The 19,091-nt window shown below is 36.6% G+C and overlaps 2 protein-coding genes across 2 annotated transcripts in view; one reads left to right on the top strand and one right to left on the bottom strand.

The window, feature by feature from the left end:
- LOC134287879 (uncharacterized) overlaps positions 1-7,440 on the bottom strand; it is a 45,849-nt gene extending 38,409 nt beyond the window's left edge. Inside the window, exon 1 of the transcript XR_009997613.1 lies at positions 7,276-7,440. The gene's annotated coding sequence lies outside the window, so the exon portion shown is untranslated. The remainder of the gene's footprint in view (positions 1-7,275) is intronic.
- The window catches only part of LOC134287873 (probable serine/threonine-protein kinase DDB_G0268078), a 45,142-nt gene that overhangs the window by 5,211 nt on the left and 20,840 nt on the right, over positions 1-19,091 (top strand). The window contains exons 2-5 of the mRNA XM_062851005.1: positions 7,461-8,097; positions 16,894-17,228; positions 17,669-17,840; positions 17,915-19,065. Coding sequence (XP_062706989.1) covers positions 7,942-8,097; positions 16,894-17,228; positions 17,669-17,840; positions 17,915-19,065 — 1,814 coding nt within the window. The 5' untranslated portion in view covers positions 7,461-7,941. The remainder of the gene's footprint in view (positions 1-7,460; positions 8,098-16,893; positions 17,229-17,668; positions 17,841-17,914; positions 19,066-19,091) is intronic.

Raw genomic sequence — 19,091 nt, forward strand, 5'->3', positions numbered from 1 at the left:
AAATGAAAAAAGCGGGATGTCATTGCTCTTTTTATTTAAAAATCGAATATTTTTGACCCTATGTCTAAATATTAAGAATAGGGGTGAGATTGGGTCAAGCAAGTTATCGAGTGCACATAACTTTAACTAAAAATTCAACTTGTTATCCAGTCCCCATTTGACGTTAGAGTGGTGCCATGTTTACCGTATCTTCATAAAAGCATGCTTTCTTACGAAAATATGACGAGAAGTGTCAAACGAGTGTGTTAATACGTTTAGTGCGAAAAATCATTTATAACAATACACTCATGCATTTGGACAGCTCCTCTAATCATCAGCTAATCTTTAGAGTACTGCAATATCGTAAGCTCACAAAATAGACTTAATAGCGTTCCTATATCTCGAGAAGGAGTGATTTGCTTTAGCAAAATAGAGGCACATGATCATGTACATAAGAGTCTATAACGGAGGGTTTGGTTAAACATTTCTTATGCAGTATACTAAAACTATCATGTTTTTTTTTTTACAATCAATCTTTCAATACGCCCTCCCTCATTGTAATCCCCTCTTCTCTCATGAAGGTTGAAACTCTAAATGAGGATGATTATGATGGCTAAAAATGGCAATACAGCATAAAAAAGTTATTTTATCAAATTTCAACCATTTCTTCGGTTGTATTAAGCCTTTTAGGTGGATTAATCATCTTTCAAAATTACATAAGTTTTTTTTCGTCATGATTACATTGTATTTTAAGAAGGTTTACTAGATATGATCAATAAAATTAACTTATATTCTTAGATAGGCGATTTCGAATACTGACCCATTCTCACCCCCTCTAAGGGGTGAGATTGGGTCAATTTTCAAACATTAGTAGTTTAGTAAGCAATTCATATAACGTGATACTTTCTTGCTAAACTATCGTTACTACATAGGAGAGTATACATACCAAATAAAAAGTTATTCCGACTTCAATTGCATTTGTTATTTAACAAACAATCTTTGAGTATCCTTTTTTGACCCATTCTCACCCCCAACGACGGTATATATTCTCTTCATACAATAGGAATATACGTAGACATTTTCGAATAAAATCTTGATTTAGTAGGTCACCCAGCTGACTCATCGACAACCCTCCGCCTACATACATACATTATTATTGAAGACCACTTTACAGCTCAACATTTTTCACCTGGGTGGCCACCCTTCGGTTGTAAACCATGCAGACGAAGAGATTTCCTCCTTTGAAACCGTCATCGACGTCGCCGTCTAGCAGTTGCTTTGCGTGTCGTCAATGAGCGGGTGGTAGGGTCCTCCTCCTATATGCTCCGAACTTCATCCATTTCACGGCGCACGAAACATTCTTTGACCTCGTTGTGGCAGGAACTGTGCTTTTTTCCGTCGTTTCTTTTCGCTGCCTCATTCTACACAACTTATGCTGGAACCACCACCGGGAAGCATACATTTTCCATTGAACTGTCGGTTTTTGCTGGGTTCAATAGGCGAGGTAATGCTAAAGCGAAGGTGACTTGTCATTCATTGGTTTCTATAGGTTTCTACTTATGCTAATGGATAGAAATGCAGGTTTTTGTTGATTGAATTAATTTTATATATGTTTAAATTAATTTAATACACGCATTAATTAAATTAATTTAAATTCTATAAGTTGTTTGATTTATTCGATTCCTACCAATGTTTATATGAGTACTGTAAAACGGAGTATCATTGATCAGCGGGGTGACATTGATCGGCTGGACCAACCTGATGATATGTTCATATTAGCATTTCTCAGTTGATCAGTTTTTGTTCACGAATGGTGTTTTGTAATCCGCTATTATTAAGCTATTAAATGACATGGAATTCATAAAAAATAAATGTCACAAACATTGAAAAAAAAAAAGATTTCTCATTAACTGTGTTTCGTCATGCAATGAGATACAATAAACATTCGTGCCTAGCAAGAGTCAAGATCGTAGCCAGCTTTTTAATCATGGGGGAGGGGTGGGGGTGTGGTGTGTGTGTTGATGACAAGCACCCGTAAGATATTTAAACTTACTTGCTTTTTAATAACTAACGCAACACGAGAAATTAGAATATAATAACATATGTTCTTGAAGCATTATTTGGCTCTTCAGAAGTCACGCTGTCGTATTTTGTACAAATCTTTGAAAAAAGTTCGCTTATTCAATATAAATCAGCGTGGTGCTGGTAGGAGTGACCAATTTCTGGAAATTTAAGGACTTTTCTTTACACATGTATTATTTCTTCTGAGTTATTTTTTTTAATTAAAATCTACGAAACTTTCGTATGAAATGATAGCTAACTCTTTTGGAAATTTCGAACTCTTTTTTGAAAAAAAAAAACAGAATTTTATTCGTGTTTTCCTTCCACAGCTTCTTCAGTAGAACATAATGGAAACCTGTCCGAAAATTTTTTGAATTCTTTCATGATTCTCATTTTTATATGTAGAATATAGTCAAAAATCCATGTTTTTATATAAAAATTCAATCTGATATGTTCAACAAGGCTTCTCTAATCATGATCATACTCCTATCTGTGATCATGTTTTAAGATTTGATGTGTTTTTAGGGCACCATCAAAGTTACCCCAAAATCAAAATCTGATTCTCACTCATATAAAAAATTAAAAGTCACCCAAAATATTTAAAATCATCAAATCTTTTAATTGCAATCGATAACGGATACCCCAGTACTTGTTTTATAATATTAAACTGGGTGACAAACTGTTACATGCAAAAATATTAAGGAAATTTGCCGAAAAACTATCGATGTTACCCCGTTTTACGGTACGCCTATCAGTCAAAGGATAAAAAAAATAGGGCGGAATTGAAAGATACAAAACTGATTACACTCATTCCAAGGATTTTCAAGATATATGCATGGTACATTTCCTACAGAAATTCTGGGAGGACACCCTGGGAGAAATCCAAAAGAGCCTTCCCATGTCTAATTCCTTGGAGAAATGGCTGAAATCGCTTATAGCATGTTAAAACTTATTTGTTCAGTTTTAGTCACAGTGACTTCTACACAACCAAAACCTGCGCTGCCGTGACTTTTATTTGAAATGTGTGAAAGAATCCTTGGAGGATTTATTGTAAAAAAATCTGATGAAATTCCTTAAGGAATTAAAGGATTTTGTTAAAGAAACCCTTAAGGGCTTTTCTAAAGGAACCTTTAAAACATTCCTGGAAAAACTCCTAGTGGAATCTCTAGAAGAGTTCCTGAAAAAATCAATGGATAACTTCTCGAAGGGTTTCTTGGAGAAAAAATATAAATATAAAGATATAATCCTGAAAGAATCGCAGTACGAATTTCTGAAAGAATTCCTTTGCAGGAGCTATATTCTTGAAGAAATTCATGGATGAATTCCTGAACAAATCCGTTGATGAACTTCTAGAAGATTTTTTGGAAATTTTTCCGGGTTCCTGCATGCATTCCTCTAAAACTATGTTAGAGAAATTCAATACTAATCACTGGGAGAGTTTCTCGAAATCTTCAGGTATTCATGGAGAAATTATTGGGTGCATCCTTGGAAAAGATGATGAAAAGTTTTCTGAAATTCCTGAAGGAACTCCTGAATAAATTTTAGAAGAGATCCCAGAGGAATTTCTAGAAAAATACCAAAAGAATTCCTGTAGCAATTACTAGATAAATTCCTGGAGAATGAAAAAACTTCCGGATGAATTTCTGGACGATTTCCTTGATCAATTCCTGGAGGTTTTTCTGAAGGAATCCCTGGACGAATTCCAGGCACTTGCGTGCGCAGCCTTTTCTTTTTTCTCGTTCGTTCATTTCGTTGAACACAAGAAAGAGCGCGATAGTGCCCCCTCTATTATCTGTTTCTTTCGCGTGTTTGTTTACCAGAGTGAGTGAGAAAAAAGAAAATGCTGCGCACGCTAGAGATTCCAGGGTAATTCCTTGATAAATTCTCGGAGAAATTCTTGGGGAAGTCACTGGAGGAATTCTTGGCGAATTTCCTGGTGGAATGCCTGCAGGCAAGAATATAGAAATCCCTAGAGGAATTCTTGGAGGAACTTCTGGAGGAATGCCTAGAGGAATCATTAGTACAATCTCTGAAGGATGCCCTAGACGAACTCCTGAAGGAATTCCTAGAAGAATGCCTGGAGCGGTTCCTGGGGGAATTTCGGGAGACATGCCTGTAGGAATTCCTGGAGCAAACTCCAAAGGAATTCTTGAAGGAATCCATGCATTCACTCTCTTTAGAGTTAATCTTCGAGAAAGCCTTGGAGGAATTCCAAGAGGAATCTCTAGAGGAAACCCCTTGAGAAATTTATTGAAGATTCACTGAAGCAATTCCAAGAGGCTTTTTTTTAGGAATCCCAGGAAGAATTGATTAAGGAATCCCAAGAGAAGTTTCTGAATAATTTCCAGGAGGAGGAACTGAAGAAATCACAGAAGGAATTCTTGGAGAAACCCTGAAGAAATCCTAAAAGAGCTCGCGAAGGAACTCCTGTTGGTATCCCTATATCAGTTCCTTAAGGATTCTCTGGAGGAATTCCTGAAGAAACCCCAGTAGGTATCCCGGAAGCAACCCCAAGAGGAATTCCTTAGCAACAATACCAGGAGGAATTCCTGAAGAAATCCCAAAGAAGAGCTCATATCCTTGGAGATATTTTTTAATTATCACTGAAGTTGTTCCTGAAAAAATGCAGAAGGAATTCTCGAATGAACTTCTGGAGGAATTCTTGAAGAAATACTTGAAGTAATTCCTAAAGGAAGTGCTTGAGGAATCCCTGAAGCAATACCATGAGAAATTTCTAAGGAAATTCTAGGAGAGCTTTCTTAACGAAGAATTTCTGTAGGAATACCTAGAAAAATTTGAAGGAATCCTGCAGTAATTTCTGGACGAATTATTGGAGGAATACTTGGAATGACTCCTAGAGAATTTTTGTACAGTTTGTTTAAAGCATTCCTGAATTAATATTTGAGTAATTTCTAGCAATCTTTTCTGAAAAAAAAAAAATTCCTACAGCAATCTCCTACAGGATCTCTGGTATAATTTCTGAAGTAATCGTCAAAAAAAAAAAACACTGGATCAATCACTGGAGGAACCTCTAAAGATATCCCTGGGAAAGTGGCCGGAGGAATGTCTGGTGAAATCCCTAGAGAAATTCCAGAAGAAATCTGTGTGGAATCCCCCTTGACTACGCCCTTGGCAAGAGTACTACATACAATATTAGGTACGCAATCGCTGTATTATATCAATATGACAACCTAGAGTTCGATTTAATAAACGAAACTTTTATGCAAGTGCTATTTTTTAATAAAATATTCGATTTATTAAAAGTAGGCTTTCATTTCCTTAAGCCATTGCCTACCTTTAGGCGTTTTTCGTACATAACTTGTTAGAATTTGGACAACAACGTTAAAATACATAACACGTATGAATTTGGACAACACATTCGAAATCAGAGACCCCGCATTTAGTAAGTAAAGGTATTTTCAATGCAAACGAGCATTGATCACTGACATGATCAATGTTACCCCAAATCAACAAAATCTAAACTAAGATTGAAAAGCCTGTTTAAACATGTTTTGAAGTTTCAAAATACTTTTTTAAGTAGCTTAACACATACTCATAGGGCCAGTACTTGTTTTAAAAATATAAAACATCTAACGTTTGCATTAACAAGAAAATCACCCAAGAAAGATCGAAAATGTTGATCAATGTTACCCCTGATTACGGTAAAAAGAATGTGAGCATATATAGCGCTGCCATTCAATAACCGAAGCGGTAAGCGCGCAGGTATTCAACAAGGCCATGCTGAGGGTGGTGACGAGTTTGATTCCCGGTCGGTCCAAGATAATTTCGTAATGGAAATTCGTTGACTTTCTTAGACATATAGTAGGGGTATTCACTGGTTGAGAAAGCTCTCAGTAAATAACTGTGGAAGTACTCATGGAATACTAAGCTGATTGTCCCAGCCAGTGTGAACGTTATGCCAAAAGGAAAGAATAGAGAAAGTGTAGCGAAAGTCCTATTCCAATATATTAGCTGAGAGGCAGACTCTATTCCAGTTGGAACGCTACACTAGAAAGAAGATAAAAGCAGCCTTCATGGAAACCTTCTGTATGACCTGGAATTCAAATCAAAAAAATTCTATTTGAAAACTGTATCAGATCTATGTGTATTTCTGTTATCGAAAAGACAATGCGTATATCTCTTGTGACCTTGATTAGTGCTGGCGAGTGTATTGAACTTTTAGAATCATGAAGTGGTTCCCTCCGTGACCATTAAATGCCTTCTGTTAGATGAATATTTTATCAAGCTAGATTGCATGCTATCACTCTCGGATATCGATTATTATCATCATTTGATCTGTCACTACTGAAATTAAGCCTGTCTCATATCCGTACTGATTTATTTGTGAAATCACGTGGTTTAGACGCTTTAACTATCTTATTATCGTAGACGGCAACACCAGTGTTTGCTTACTACCGCATATTGTAATCAATACCGATTAGTTTGTTTGGGTCGTTCCAGTAGTGCCCATCCTCGTGACAACGACATGTGTCACCGGTTGTGGGTTTTCACTGATGTACACATTGAAAATGTCCATTGTCCTCTGCCAGTCCTTGTTTGGCATCAATTATTCAGCAAGTTTGTCGGAAAGTAGCATCGTGAATATTGTTCAAGCTATACGAGCTCGTCCTGTGTACATCTGCTTTGAAAGTTTGAATTTCATGGTCAATTGACTGCCACGGAACACTTTACGACCTGGATCAATGTGGAACCGTTTTGAACTAGGTTGCAATTTATGGCATTTGTTTAATTAGGTACGCATGCGATACGCGGAAGACCTAGATTGATGTTGTTATAGTGCGGCATGGCGAATTGGAAAAGTAGGGAACTAGCCCACCCACAACTTTTCCTACTTTCCGTTTGAACAGAGCTATATCAGGGTTGCATTCAGATATGCTAATAAATTACTGGGTATGGGCATTTGTTTAATGTACTTACGAAGCTAAGGCTATTGGAACGCCTGTTTTATCCTTACAAGCTATATTGTGTGTATCAACATATGCGATATCCACAAAACTAACATAGTTTATAAGTCACAAAAATGAAATTGTGCCTGTTGGCGAATGAGCCTTAAATAAATGATTAAGTAAAAAAAAACATATGCGATAACTGGATGTTGCCGACAGTATTTATCCTAATTTCTTAACGAATACAACCCTCATCCTAATTTCTTAAATGAATACAACCCTGACGACACCCGTCAACTCTTTCCATCCAAACGAACCATTTTCTTACCTTTAAGTTACATCGTAGTTTCGTTGCCACTATCGTAGGTCGCAAAACGAAAGGACCCGTCGTCTAACCTCGTTTGAGGACACCCGTCAGTCACCCAAAACACGTGAATTATAGAACCATTTTCTGTGTCCCGCAACCGCACCGTCTCTAAACTGTTTCCCTATTTTTTTTCTCATTTCTTTCAGTGCGTTTCAAAACAATTGGAACCGGCGACTGGTAGCAAGCTACTACCATAAGACGACACAGGCGTTGAATATTAATGAACTTCACCAGTAGTTTGTGCCTTAGCGCGAGTGATATTGCATATTGAACTTTTGGTTGGGCCAAATGAAAGAGGACCACGAAGGCGGAAGGACATCGGATGACGTCGTCTGCCATAGTATTCAAAATGTGATTATCCCTTAGCATGGAAACAAGTTGCCGCCGGGGACCACGTGCAAGAAGAAGGGTGAGGAGGGTATGTGGAAAAACTTTTCCTTATGCGATGCAAAATTGCGAAGAAAAAAACTACCTTGCGAGTGACATGGGACAAGGAAATGTGTTTGTTTGTTTAGTGCCCCATTGCGGCACGGAAAATGCAGTGTTGGACGGAAGAGTCCTTAGCGAGTGAATTCAAGTAGGCACGACAACTGCTACTGCTGCTGCAGCGAAACCGCAACCACAATCATGAATCGATACCTGACGTTGAGCCAACTGGGGGACGGCACCTACGGTACTGTCGTCCTTGGTCAACGCAAAGACACCGGCGAGAAGGTCGCCATCAAGCGGATGAAACGGAAGTACTACTCCTGGGAGGAAGCCATGAATCTTCGGGAGGTTAAGGTAACTAGCTGTTGATGTATTTGGGTTGCTTAAGGCCTCCAAGTTTGCAATGATATTGAATGCATTTTGGTATGAGGAACGATTTGTTTTACATATGCAATGCAATGACCGTTGAGAATTAATGACACTCAGTTGTACCATGTAAGCAACTAGGAGAACTGTTCCCTCCGTTCAACAGGATGCTCCCAAAACGAGTGGAAATGCTGCTTGTTTTGTTTTATTTTTTTATTTTTTATTTTTATATTTTTTTATCATACGTGCTCATAATGAGCCTACCTAGAGGGTCTTACCCGATCTGAAAAAGTCCCGAGTCCCGGGGTATTTTTCCGAAATTCTCTGGATTTCCCGGAAACTAAAAAAATGACAATAATGTGTTTTACTAAAACATAACTTTCACAGAAAAAATATTCATATAAAATTCAGCGAGAAATCATGCACATAAAGGGAATGCTAGAGTTAGTGCATATTTACATGAGATAACATGTAAAATTACGTTACAATCGTGTAAATTTCCGCTAATAGTCACGTAACTGGTTGGAGTCCATGATGGTTTACGCGATATTTTTTTCTGTGTTTCATTCGAAATCTTCTTTATCAATGGAGGCCATGTATTGAACGAATACATACATCAAATGCGTGAAACGTGTGCCGTACGACCTGTACTTTTAAACAGATCGGCTTGGTTTGTAGTTTATACCACCATACCAAGATTTGCAAAAGTTTCAGGCACTCGACTGCACTCTGAGTAGAAAAAGACCGATATAGCCATAAAATGATTAAATTATTATTTTTTAAACTGAACCAACTGGGTGAATATTCGAATACTAGCTGACCCTACGTGGCTAGCCACGTTTTCGCAATTCCAAGAATTGTCTTAATGGCTTAATGTTAAAAAGTTTGATTTGCGTTTTAAGTTTATCTTCAACTTAATTCAGAAATTATATTTATTCCTCTTAAGTGTTCTAGAATATCCTACTACCTCCTTTGTGTTTGTCTAACAGGTTCGTCCGAATTCAATGCGCTATTTTTCGTTGTAAATATTCGAGCATGTTATTGGTTGATTCCTACGAAGAATGTTCGGGAAAGTCCATGAATCTTCGATTTCATCTTCTCATTCTCACAGGAATATGCCTCAAATTTATTCATATTCGGAACACATAGCTTCTAAATATTCCATTCTTTTTTAAAAATATGTGGTGATTGTATTTTTATTCATCATAGAATGTTTAGGAATATTTCAAAATTCATGCGTATCTTCATCTTCTTCTCCCAAGAAAGCTCCAAAAATTTCTTAAAAGTCTAAAAAAGAAGTTCAATAACATTCAATTTATATGTCTCTTCATTCCTTCGAAATATATCCTAGAATATTTTTTTCCTTGCTTGGGACAGTTCTGAAATTTCTTCCAATCATGAAAAGAAAGCATATTTAATTAATTCCTCCGAAGAATGTTCTCGAATATTCTAGAAACTTGTTTTTCATCTTCTTGGCAAGCTCCAGAAGTTTTTTGTTATCTAATCGAATATTCCATTATGCTTGGAAACCTCTCAAACATTTGTAAAAAAAAAGAAAAATCTCGAGCACTCGTGGAAAGTTCTGGAACAGTTTTTAAAACCTCATCTTCCTTCCAATTTTTTTTTCGTTTTGCTTTTTCTTCTCCTTATTCTGTTTTCTCTAGTTCATACAATGCTATTTCCACCATACCACTATACATGAAATATATCAGTGAAACTTTGCTAAGTGTGACGGGAGGACAGATGGACAACTCCGGGTTTTATTTCACGCAGCCCTATTTTGATGCACCTGTTTTTGATCTTCTAACATAAATTGAGAAAAATTTTATCCATCAAGGAGATTCTTGAAACTTCTAGAATGACAATTGAGAAAGCTTCTCCTCAGAAGAGTGTAGAATTAGCATTTAAATTAAAATACACATTAATAAAAATAAAAAAAAATCTCCTCAGAAGCCAGTGTATCAATTAACATGTGAAACATTTCACTCAGCATTGGACTTATCAGAAGCGCCAGAATTAATTATATGGTAAGTGGGGGCAGGATGGGTCACCTAAGAAATGGACCCCTATAACTGTCTGAATATAAATCGCATTTCTCTGTATTCTACCACGACTCTCAGATACACTAGTCAGCTATGATATAAAAGTATAGAAAGGTCATAAAGTTTGAAACCTGCTTCTTGACAAGCAATTTTTAAAACATGACCCATCTTGCCCCACCTCATTTTTACGGGGGCAAGATGGGTCAGCTATCAGAAAACTCGATTTTTCTCCAACAAAAAATACTATATCTTCTATTTTTTCTCTATACATCTAAGCTTCACAGACGTAAAGATTACATGAAAAAAGTGTTGAAACATATCGGTAGATTATTCTCAGAACTAGAACATTTTTGTTCAGGTAGCTATGAACGGACTTTGAAAACCTATATTTTTTGTAGGAAAATTTCAAAAATAGTTTCACAAATTCTCAGTGCTCTAATTGCTTCGATAATGTAGGTCACAGAATAGCCTTTCAAGGAAGAATAAAACATTTTCAAAAACTATGCAAACCTACCGAAAAATTAGGGTGACCCATCTTGCCCCGTCTACACAAAACACGTAGTTATATGAAATGTATAGCATAAGGAGTATAACGAAAACATATTTTATTTTTTTCTGTGCAAGGAACGTAAAGAATTTTCAAAACAGTATATCACTTTTTTGTGTATCCACTTCGTTCATCTGGGAAAATAATTGAAAGATTCAAGAAATATATAGTACGGTTGAAAACGGTACTGACCCATCTTGCCCCCACATACCATATCATGTATATACCTACTTTTTAACCATAGCCAACTGTATGGTTTTTTTTTCCATTGAATGGGTGAATGTTCTAGAAATCAAAAACGCCTGAAAGTATACTTCCAAGTACACTCCTCGAAAATTTAATAAGTTTGATACTCCAGAACATTACAAAACGTTATTTTTTGTCTGAAACTTGCAGTAACTTCCAGATAGTTCTCGGAAGTGTTAAGCATTTTGAAGTTCCAGAACATTCCAGAATGTTCATCTTATTATTATATCTGAAGAGTCCAATAACTTCCAGAAAGTACTCGAAATATCAAAAGTTTGATATAGCTATGGTGAAACATTTCAATGAAACATTTCAAAGCGTTACGGACAGACAGACAGACAACGCTACACGGTCGTTTGCGAAAACCCATTAATGGGTGAAAAAACACCCATTTTCTGTAGAAGTGCCTCTCCCCATTTAATGGGTAAAGGCGATTTACCCATTAACGGGTAAAGACAGTTTCTGTCAAAAGTGGGTATATTTTTACCCATTATAGGGAAACAATTTTCACCGCAAAATGAGTAAAAATTTACCTATTTTTCAGAATGGGACCAGGAAAATATAAAAAATCTTATTGTTTACATAATAATAATGTATTGTTCAGAAATAATAATCAAAACTACAAATTTTTTATTCGTTTTTATCAAATTATTTACAATAACAAGACATTTATCATAATTCTCATTGCTTTCCGGCCATGGTGTTTTCTAGTCCTTGCTTTAGTCATTCAAATTTTTGCCTTGAAGTTCGTGCCGGATGGAACGGGTAAAATCCGGCGGCAAAGATGTGACTCCCTCTTTCTTGGTGTCCAGCGTGTGTCCTCAGATTGACAATATTTACCGAGAGCCGTTCCAGACGGTTCCAGAAATGCTTGCCGTGATCTGTTTCCTCGTTTTTGCAGCTGGGATAACGACAGTGGTTCTCATGTGAAATGCGTCTGAAAAAACGCAATAATCGGTTGAGAAGATGTTAATTGTGTTAATCCAGAATCAATTAACTTACCGATAATGAATTTTGATCGTTGAAATTCGTACGAGAATTCGTTTCAGGAACGCTTTGCACTTTACTATTTTCCTTGGTTAGATTTTTTGACTTGCTTATTTACTATAACTATTTTTTCACCCATTAACGTGTAAAAAAACACCCATTTTTAAAGTGAATAGGGAAGCTATAAATGGGTATTTTTTTACTCATTATTATTTTTTAAATTTACCCCTTTTGTGACAGAAACAGGTTTTATTTGAAAATGGGTGTTTTTTTACCCATTGATGGGTATTTGCAAACAACCGTGTAGGATTTTATATATATGATGGAATCTTAGGATTTATTTTAAGCTGTTACAAGATTGTTCTGATAGTATTCCTGGAATTGATAGCTGTTGTTCAACATTTATAGTAACAGATTTTGTATAGCATTTTACAAAACATGTAAAATATGTTAAGGTGGAACTTCTGGAAGTTTTTCTTAAAAATATATGGTGTACATCTTTGTAGATGTTTCTGGAGTAATCCCTTAAGAATACTGCATTGATATGTAATATTTAGCTGACCTGAGCAAATATTTGACCGGAAATGCGTTATGGGGAAAGTTCTGCGAATTTAGGAAAACGGGAAAACAATTCATAACTTCTGCAGGACTTTATAATCTCTGGGATGTTTTTTGACGATGTCTTAAAATTATTTCCAATGCAATTTATTGAAATATTTTCTTCTGCAGTCCGGGGAAAATTTCTTGTGGAAGTCGTTTAAACCAAAACCACCAGGAAGCACTTAAAAAAGCAATACTATGCATAGTTTTATGAGAATTTGCAATTCCAAGCAATTTTAGAGTAGCTAGTACTAAAATATATGACTCTCTATTTTCAAAAATCATATCTCAAAAACAAAACAACATATACTTCTGATTTTTTTGATATGTTACGCCAAATTTCCTGAATTTTCTGATAAAAATATAAAACCAGGGTACCTCTTTGGTCCCGAGACCATGAAAACGTGAAAAAAACTAATATATTTGCGTATTTTATAGTACTCTTTACATTTTAGCCCCTTTAACGTATTTTTCCTGAAAACTACAATTCAATAGCTTTCAATCAAAAAAAGTATTTTAAAATCGGTCAAATGGTTCAAAAGTTACGATTTTCTGAAAATTTATAGTTATGAAAAACCTTGATTTTTTGGACCACCCTATAAGAAAATTGGTCACCCTAATGACGAAATAAAAAAATACGGCCCACCAAGTTTCACGACAATCGGAGATGCACTATATCGTTTTTCTATGAAATGGCTGCATATATGTATAACACTATCTACACTTAGGCTCAGTGTACCAGTTATGGCTATAGTACCTCAAATTCGCCATAGTTGATATTCAACCTTTAAAGATACAAATCAACAAGAAAAAAATAATGAACAACAGATCACGATCACAAAAGATGATTGCAATTATTCAAACTTCACAATTTGCTCAAATTATGGTAGAAATAAATCATTTTCCTTAACTTTTCGGCCTCCTTGCACCCTATTTCGCCATAGTGTACCAGTCATGGCAACTCCCATAAGGAATGCATGTAAATAGTGCGAAGTGGAACCCAAATTAACAAATGTGTCCATAACTGGTACAGGGTTCCTATCATTGGCACACGCCGTAATAAATACTAAAAGTAGTTTTGGCTCCGTTTCTATATTTTTCCTGTAAAGTATTAAAACAAATCAATCATTTGACTTATTGTTTACATTCGTCGGTCTTCTTCTTATTTTTGTAGAAATAGTTTTTCTTAGGTGGTGCGATAACTGGTACAGGCACCCTATATAAAAATGACAAAATTCAAGTTGCGTTAGAACGGCTATCTTAGTCTTATTGAATTGACGATTTACAGTCAACGTTCGTTCGTTGCACTAAGTCCTTAGCCCGGTTAGTGGAAGACTAGGTGGGCTGAGTTTTCAGCTGTCAAATAATCTCTAACAATAGTGATTCAGGGCTACCAACCTTGACAAATCGTGCTTCACGACAAAATGTGACGTTTGACTTCATTTTATACCACGGACAGACATGTGATACGAGTGTGATTCCTGTACAACGGTACCCAGTGTCAAGAAAATTCTAACAGGACTGACTTGAACTGACAGAATTTGCAGTATGGCACTCATTTCAAGCGCAATTATACAGTGATTCTTGTATCACATGTGTGTCATAAGTATTAACTGGACTTTAGCCCACCTAACGTGCGCCCAGTTAAAACGAAGCCCACCAAAACGTAGCCCAACGAACAAAGGTCGGCTGTATTTTATTCTATCCGACGTTTCGGTCTTGGGTTTTGGTCTTTTTCAGGCGAAAAATTGTGTATCTCAGTGGTTCTCAAACTTTTTCAGCTTGCGAGCCACTTTTTGCTTTAAGTTAAAATAAGGTTAAGGTGCCAAATGATTAGTTTCAGTGTCAAGAGAACCTGAGATTATCTGCCATGTTTCTAATACAAATTTAACCACTCAGGCTCCACAAAACTAAACACCACAGATTTTAGGTACTCTATCTCACAATTAAAAAAAAATAAATATATGAAGTCTTTGGAGATATATTTTGTGGTAAAATTGGTGGGAAATTTATGCTTCTGAGGAACTTTAAAATGATAGGAAATCAAATCAAGAATGTTGCATCGTGTTTTCTAGTGCAACATATTTAATCCTTAAAATGCTTTTTTATATTTATGGCGAATAGGTTAACATCAAGTGCAGGTTTTTTTTTTTTTTGAATTATACTACTGCTGGATGGCCTGATAAGTTCTTTTTATATTTAAGACAACACTTTTTATTGGAATCACTGATTCATTAGTTTTTATTTCTGTTTATGTTTACATTACCGAAATTCGGCAGAATTTTACCAAAATCAAATTTTAGTAAAGTTTGATAAAAAAGACAAATTTTCAATAATTCAAATGCTTGCATTTGTAATCCAAAAGGTGTTGAATAACAAAGTAATAACATATCTTACTATTGAGTTGCACTTTTGTTCGATTGCTTCATGATGTACAGGGGGTGACCAAAATGTTTGGGATAGGCAACTTTTTTTTCTCTCACAAAAAAGTTCAACATGCTGTAACTTTTCATAGAGTGCATAAAAAATTCTCAAATTTTAACTTTTTGTCAACCTGCACCATTGGCACAAATTTGAGCTCGATTGATTAATCTTTTGCGAAGTTAGAATTGTTCTCGTAAAACACTATTTTTTAGACAACTAATTTTTGAACTGCAGTATCTCGGAGACCAGTGAACCGAAATGAATGAAATTTTTAACGCTCATCAACAATATATCAATGCTTAATCAATGCTTAATTCTTCAAAACATATGTACTTTTCAAACGTTAAAAAAAGTTATATTGTATTGACAGTTTTTGGATATTTCTCAAAAAGTGTATTCTTTATATCCATGTCATTAAATTTTATTTTTAATATCCAAAGATTATCTACTTCTGTTCTTAAGGTATCTATAAAAAGATATATTAGAGCCCATTTGGATTGAAGGAAGAACACAATTAGTAATTTTTGTGCGATATTGTTAATTTGACTCATTTTTCTCTAATGGGTGAAAATGTCAAATCATTATAACTTTCTTCAACGTTCAAAAAGTACCTGTTTTGAAGAATTAGTTGTCTAATTAAAAATTATTTTACGAGAACGGTTCTAGCTTCGCGAAAGATTAACCAATCGAGCTCAAATATTTGTACCAATGATGCACATATAACAAACAGTCAAAATTTGATGGTTTTCGATACACTCTATGAAAAGCTACAGCATGTTGAATTTTTTTGTGAGAGAAAAAATAGTTAACTATCTCAAACACTTTGGCCACCCCCTGTATGTAATATTGTGGGACACAAAAAAAAACATGTTACTCATGTACACTTTTTGAGTTCCATTTTGGCCCCATATCAACTGTGCAAAATTAAAGCTCGATCGGAGAAACTATGTATTAGCGCCAGCCGTTTAATTGTTTCATATGGCGTTCGTAAGGGTAAAGCCCAAGAAAACCCAATAACTATTAGGTCTCACCAAAAGGGATCTCAACATCTACACCGGTCTAATAACAGAACACTGCCCCTGCAGATATATTACGAGAAACCAACCCTCCAAAGACTGTAAAGCGATCTAAGGCAGGAAAAAGTTATTGACTGAAATCCGAATAGCATGGAAATGCTGTTTAACATGTAAGGAATAACTATAAATAACTAAAATCTTGTCTTTTATCAATTATATAAGGCTTAATAACTTTTTCCTCGAACGTCGCATCGCTTTGTGGTCGCTGGAGGTCTGATTCCTCGTAGTGTTTTCTACAGAAATCACTCATCGACTTATTTTTAGGGATCAAGTGGTGACTCCGAGCGATTTTTCTTTAAAGAAGTAAATTTTCCCCATAGCAAATCGTATGAAAAACTAAGAATGGCGGGCGCTAAAATATAGTTTCCTCGATCGATCTGAAATTCTGAATATGGGACCAAAATGGAACTTAAAATGTATATAGGAGCTAGAGCTTTTGCATTTTTTATGTTTTCCCTTTTAAACCGTATCCCATGTTAGTATGTAATATTTAGCAAAATTTGATCTTCAGTTATTTGTACACTAAATCAACAATTACCATATTAATTCCAAACTTTGTTCAAGCACCTTCAATTGGTATTGTGATGTTCGCATAACATAACATAGGAATAGCAATTTTAGATATTAGAACACATGTTGTTCTGCGTATGGTATTGGTAAGGCATTGTCTTTTGCTCGGGACCCAGTAGCAACATTCTTAACAATTAGTCCTTCAAAACATGATTAACTTCAAATCTAGGCTGAAGTAAAATAGGATAACATTTTTCTCTTCCTTGCTTTGTCAGAGAAACAATCTGTCACTTATTGATCGTTGTTGTCAATTTAAACCAAAAATAAAAATGTTTCCATCATTTCCCAACAGTCGCTAAAGAAACTCTCCCATGCCAACGTGGTCAAGCTGAAGGAGGTCATCCGCGAGAACGACGTCCTCTACTTTGTGTTCGAGTACATGCAGGAGAATCTCTACCAGCTAATCAAAGATCGCGAGAATCACTTCCCCGAGGCAACGATAAGACTGATCCTACAGCAAATCCTGACCGGTTTGGCGTTTATGCACCGCCATGGATTTTTCCACCGGGATCTCAAACCGGAAAATGTACTCTGCTGCGGGCCGGAGCTGGTCAAGATAGCCGACTTTGGGCTGGCGCGAGAAATCCGATCCCGGCCGCCATACACCGATTACGTTTCGACGAGATGGTAAGTTTATGAGGGGTTTGGGTTGGAATTTAATTTTGTATGTGAGGTGCAATGACAGTATAGTGGGATCAACCATTATCAATAGTTGATTGGTGATATAGTAAACCAAGAAGATTTCAAATTGATTGAAAGATAACAAAGGCATCAACATATGTCGTTTTATTGTTTCGACTCCAAACGAGTATTCTCTGTAGACGTATTAGTGCGAAAATCATTCGAGAGGCAATAAATATCATGAAAATCATTTGATAATAAATTAAGTTGCATTCTTTAAAACAACGCAAAATGTTCCAGCATGTGGACACACAACAGCAAAATAGTAATTAACCACACGAAATACGTTTACCATACAGGGCCATACTATATTAACTTTGGTTTCCATGAGACATGTAACTAGCTAGCTAATTCAATTTTCTCTTTTCCCCCGCATGCGTTCGTAGGTATCGTGCCCCGGAAGTGCTACTGCACTCAACACGCTATGGCAGTGCGATCGACCTCTGGGCGGTGGGATGTATCATGGCGGAGCTGTACACATTTCGGCCCCTTTTTCCCGGCTCAAGCGAGGTGGATCAACTGTTCAAAATATGTTCCGTTCTGGGCACTCCTGATAAGGTATTCGATTGATGTCTAATAATAGCTTTCTTAACTACGCACTAATGATTACTTTATGGTTTCCATCACAACAGAATGATTGGCCGGATGGGCACAAACTGGCGGCAACGATTCAGTTCCGCTTTCCCGAGTGTCCCAAAATACCGTTGGAGTCCCTGGTGACCCGGGCTGGCTCCGCTGGCATACAGCTGCTCGAAGATTTTCTCCTATGGGAACCGGAGAAGCGACCTACGGCCCAACAATCTCTCAAGTATCCCTACTTTGCATCGGTAAAGCAGCGAACTTCCGCCACTATTGCGAACAATGGAAACGTGCAACTCCCGCAGATACAGCAAAATGGCAATGGCATACCTAGTGCAAGGATATCAATTGTGGACGCGGCGCAAGTGGAAAATGGGGGAATTACAAGCCGCTTCAGCGTAAATCCTAATACGGTGAATAACGGAAACATCAATGGAAGTATCTATAAGTCCATTAGTAATAGTGATCTGAACGATATCAATTCTATGTTGAGTCTTTCGCGACTTTCACAGAATCCTTCGGTTACGGAAAAACGTTCATCGCTAGATAATGGGAAACTTAACGACAGTGCAAAAAGTAATGGGAAGTTTCAAAGTGGAATCAATTATAGTGTGCTCAACGAAATGCTAAACAACTATAATCTGGGAATGAATGGTAGCCTCGGTCATGGCAATCAACATCAAGGTCGACTGAATAGGAATAACAGTATCACAAAATCGATTACCGATCGAAGCGATAGTGGAGTGAACGACAACGGCAGCTCGGTTACGAGCTATTCAATCATTAAACCTGCTATTGTTAAAATAGAAGAAAAACCTACGGAAGTTTACGTTGGAGGCCGTAAAGGCGAAAAAGTGAACGATATTTACGTGACGCGAAACTCTGGCAATGGAGGTCGGGGTGGTGCAATCCGTGCTGCAGTGGATAGTGATGACTCAAGTTACTTCAATAGTGGGTTTTACCTTCACAAACAGAATAGCAACTCGAAAAGCGATTTGTTCAATGAAAGTTTTCTGAACGATTCGAAGGTGTACAATGCATTTTCAAAACAGCCTGTTCTATTGGCTAGGAAAACAGACGATGACATCAAGCTGAGTAAAACGAAGAATCCTTCCCTGAACCGAGGGCTGCAGAGTCATTTCAGCAGGAGTTGGGAGCCAGTGAAAGGAAACAGTTTCGACGATGATCTGGAAGATATTCTAGGGTGAGTTATTCAACGAATTTAAAAAA

Source organism: Aedes albopictus, chromosome 2 (assembly GCF_035046485.1).
Source record: "Aedes albopictus strain Foshan chromosome 2, AalbF5, whole genome shotgun sequence".
Lineage (NCBI taxonomy): Eukaryota > Metazoa > Arthropoda > Insecta > Diptera > Culicidae > Aedes > Aedes albopictus.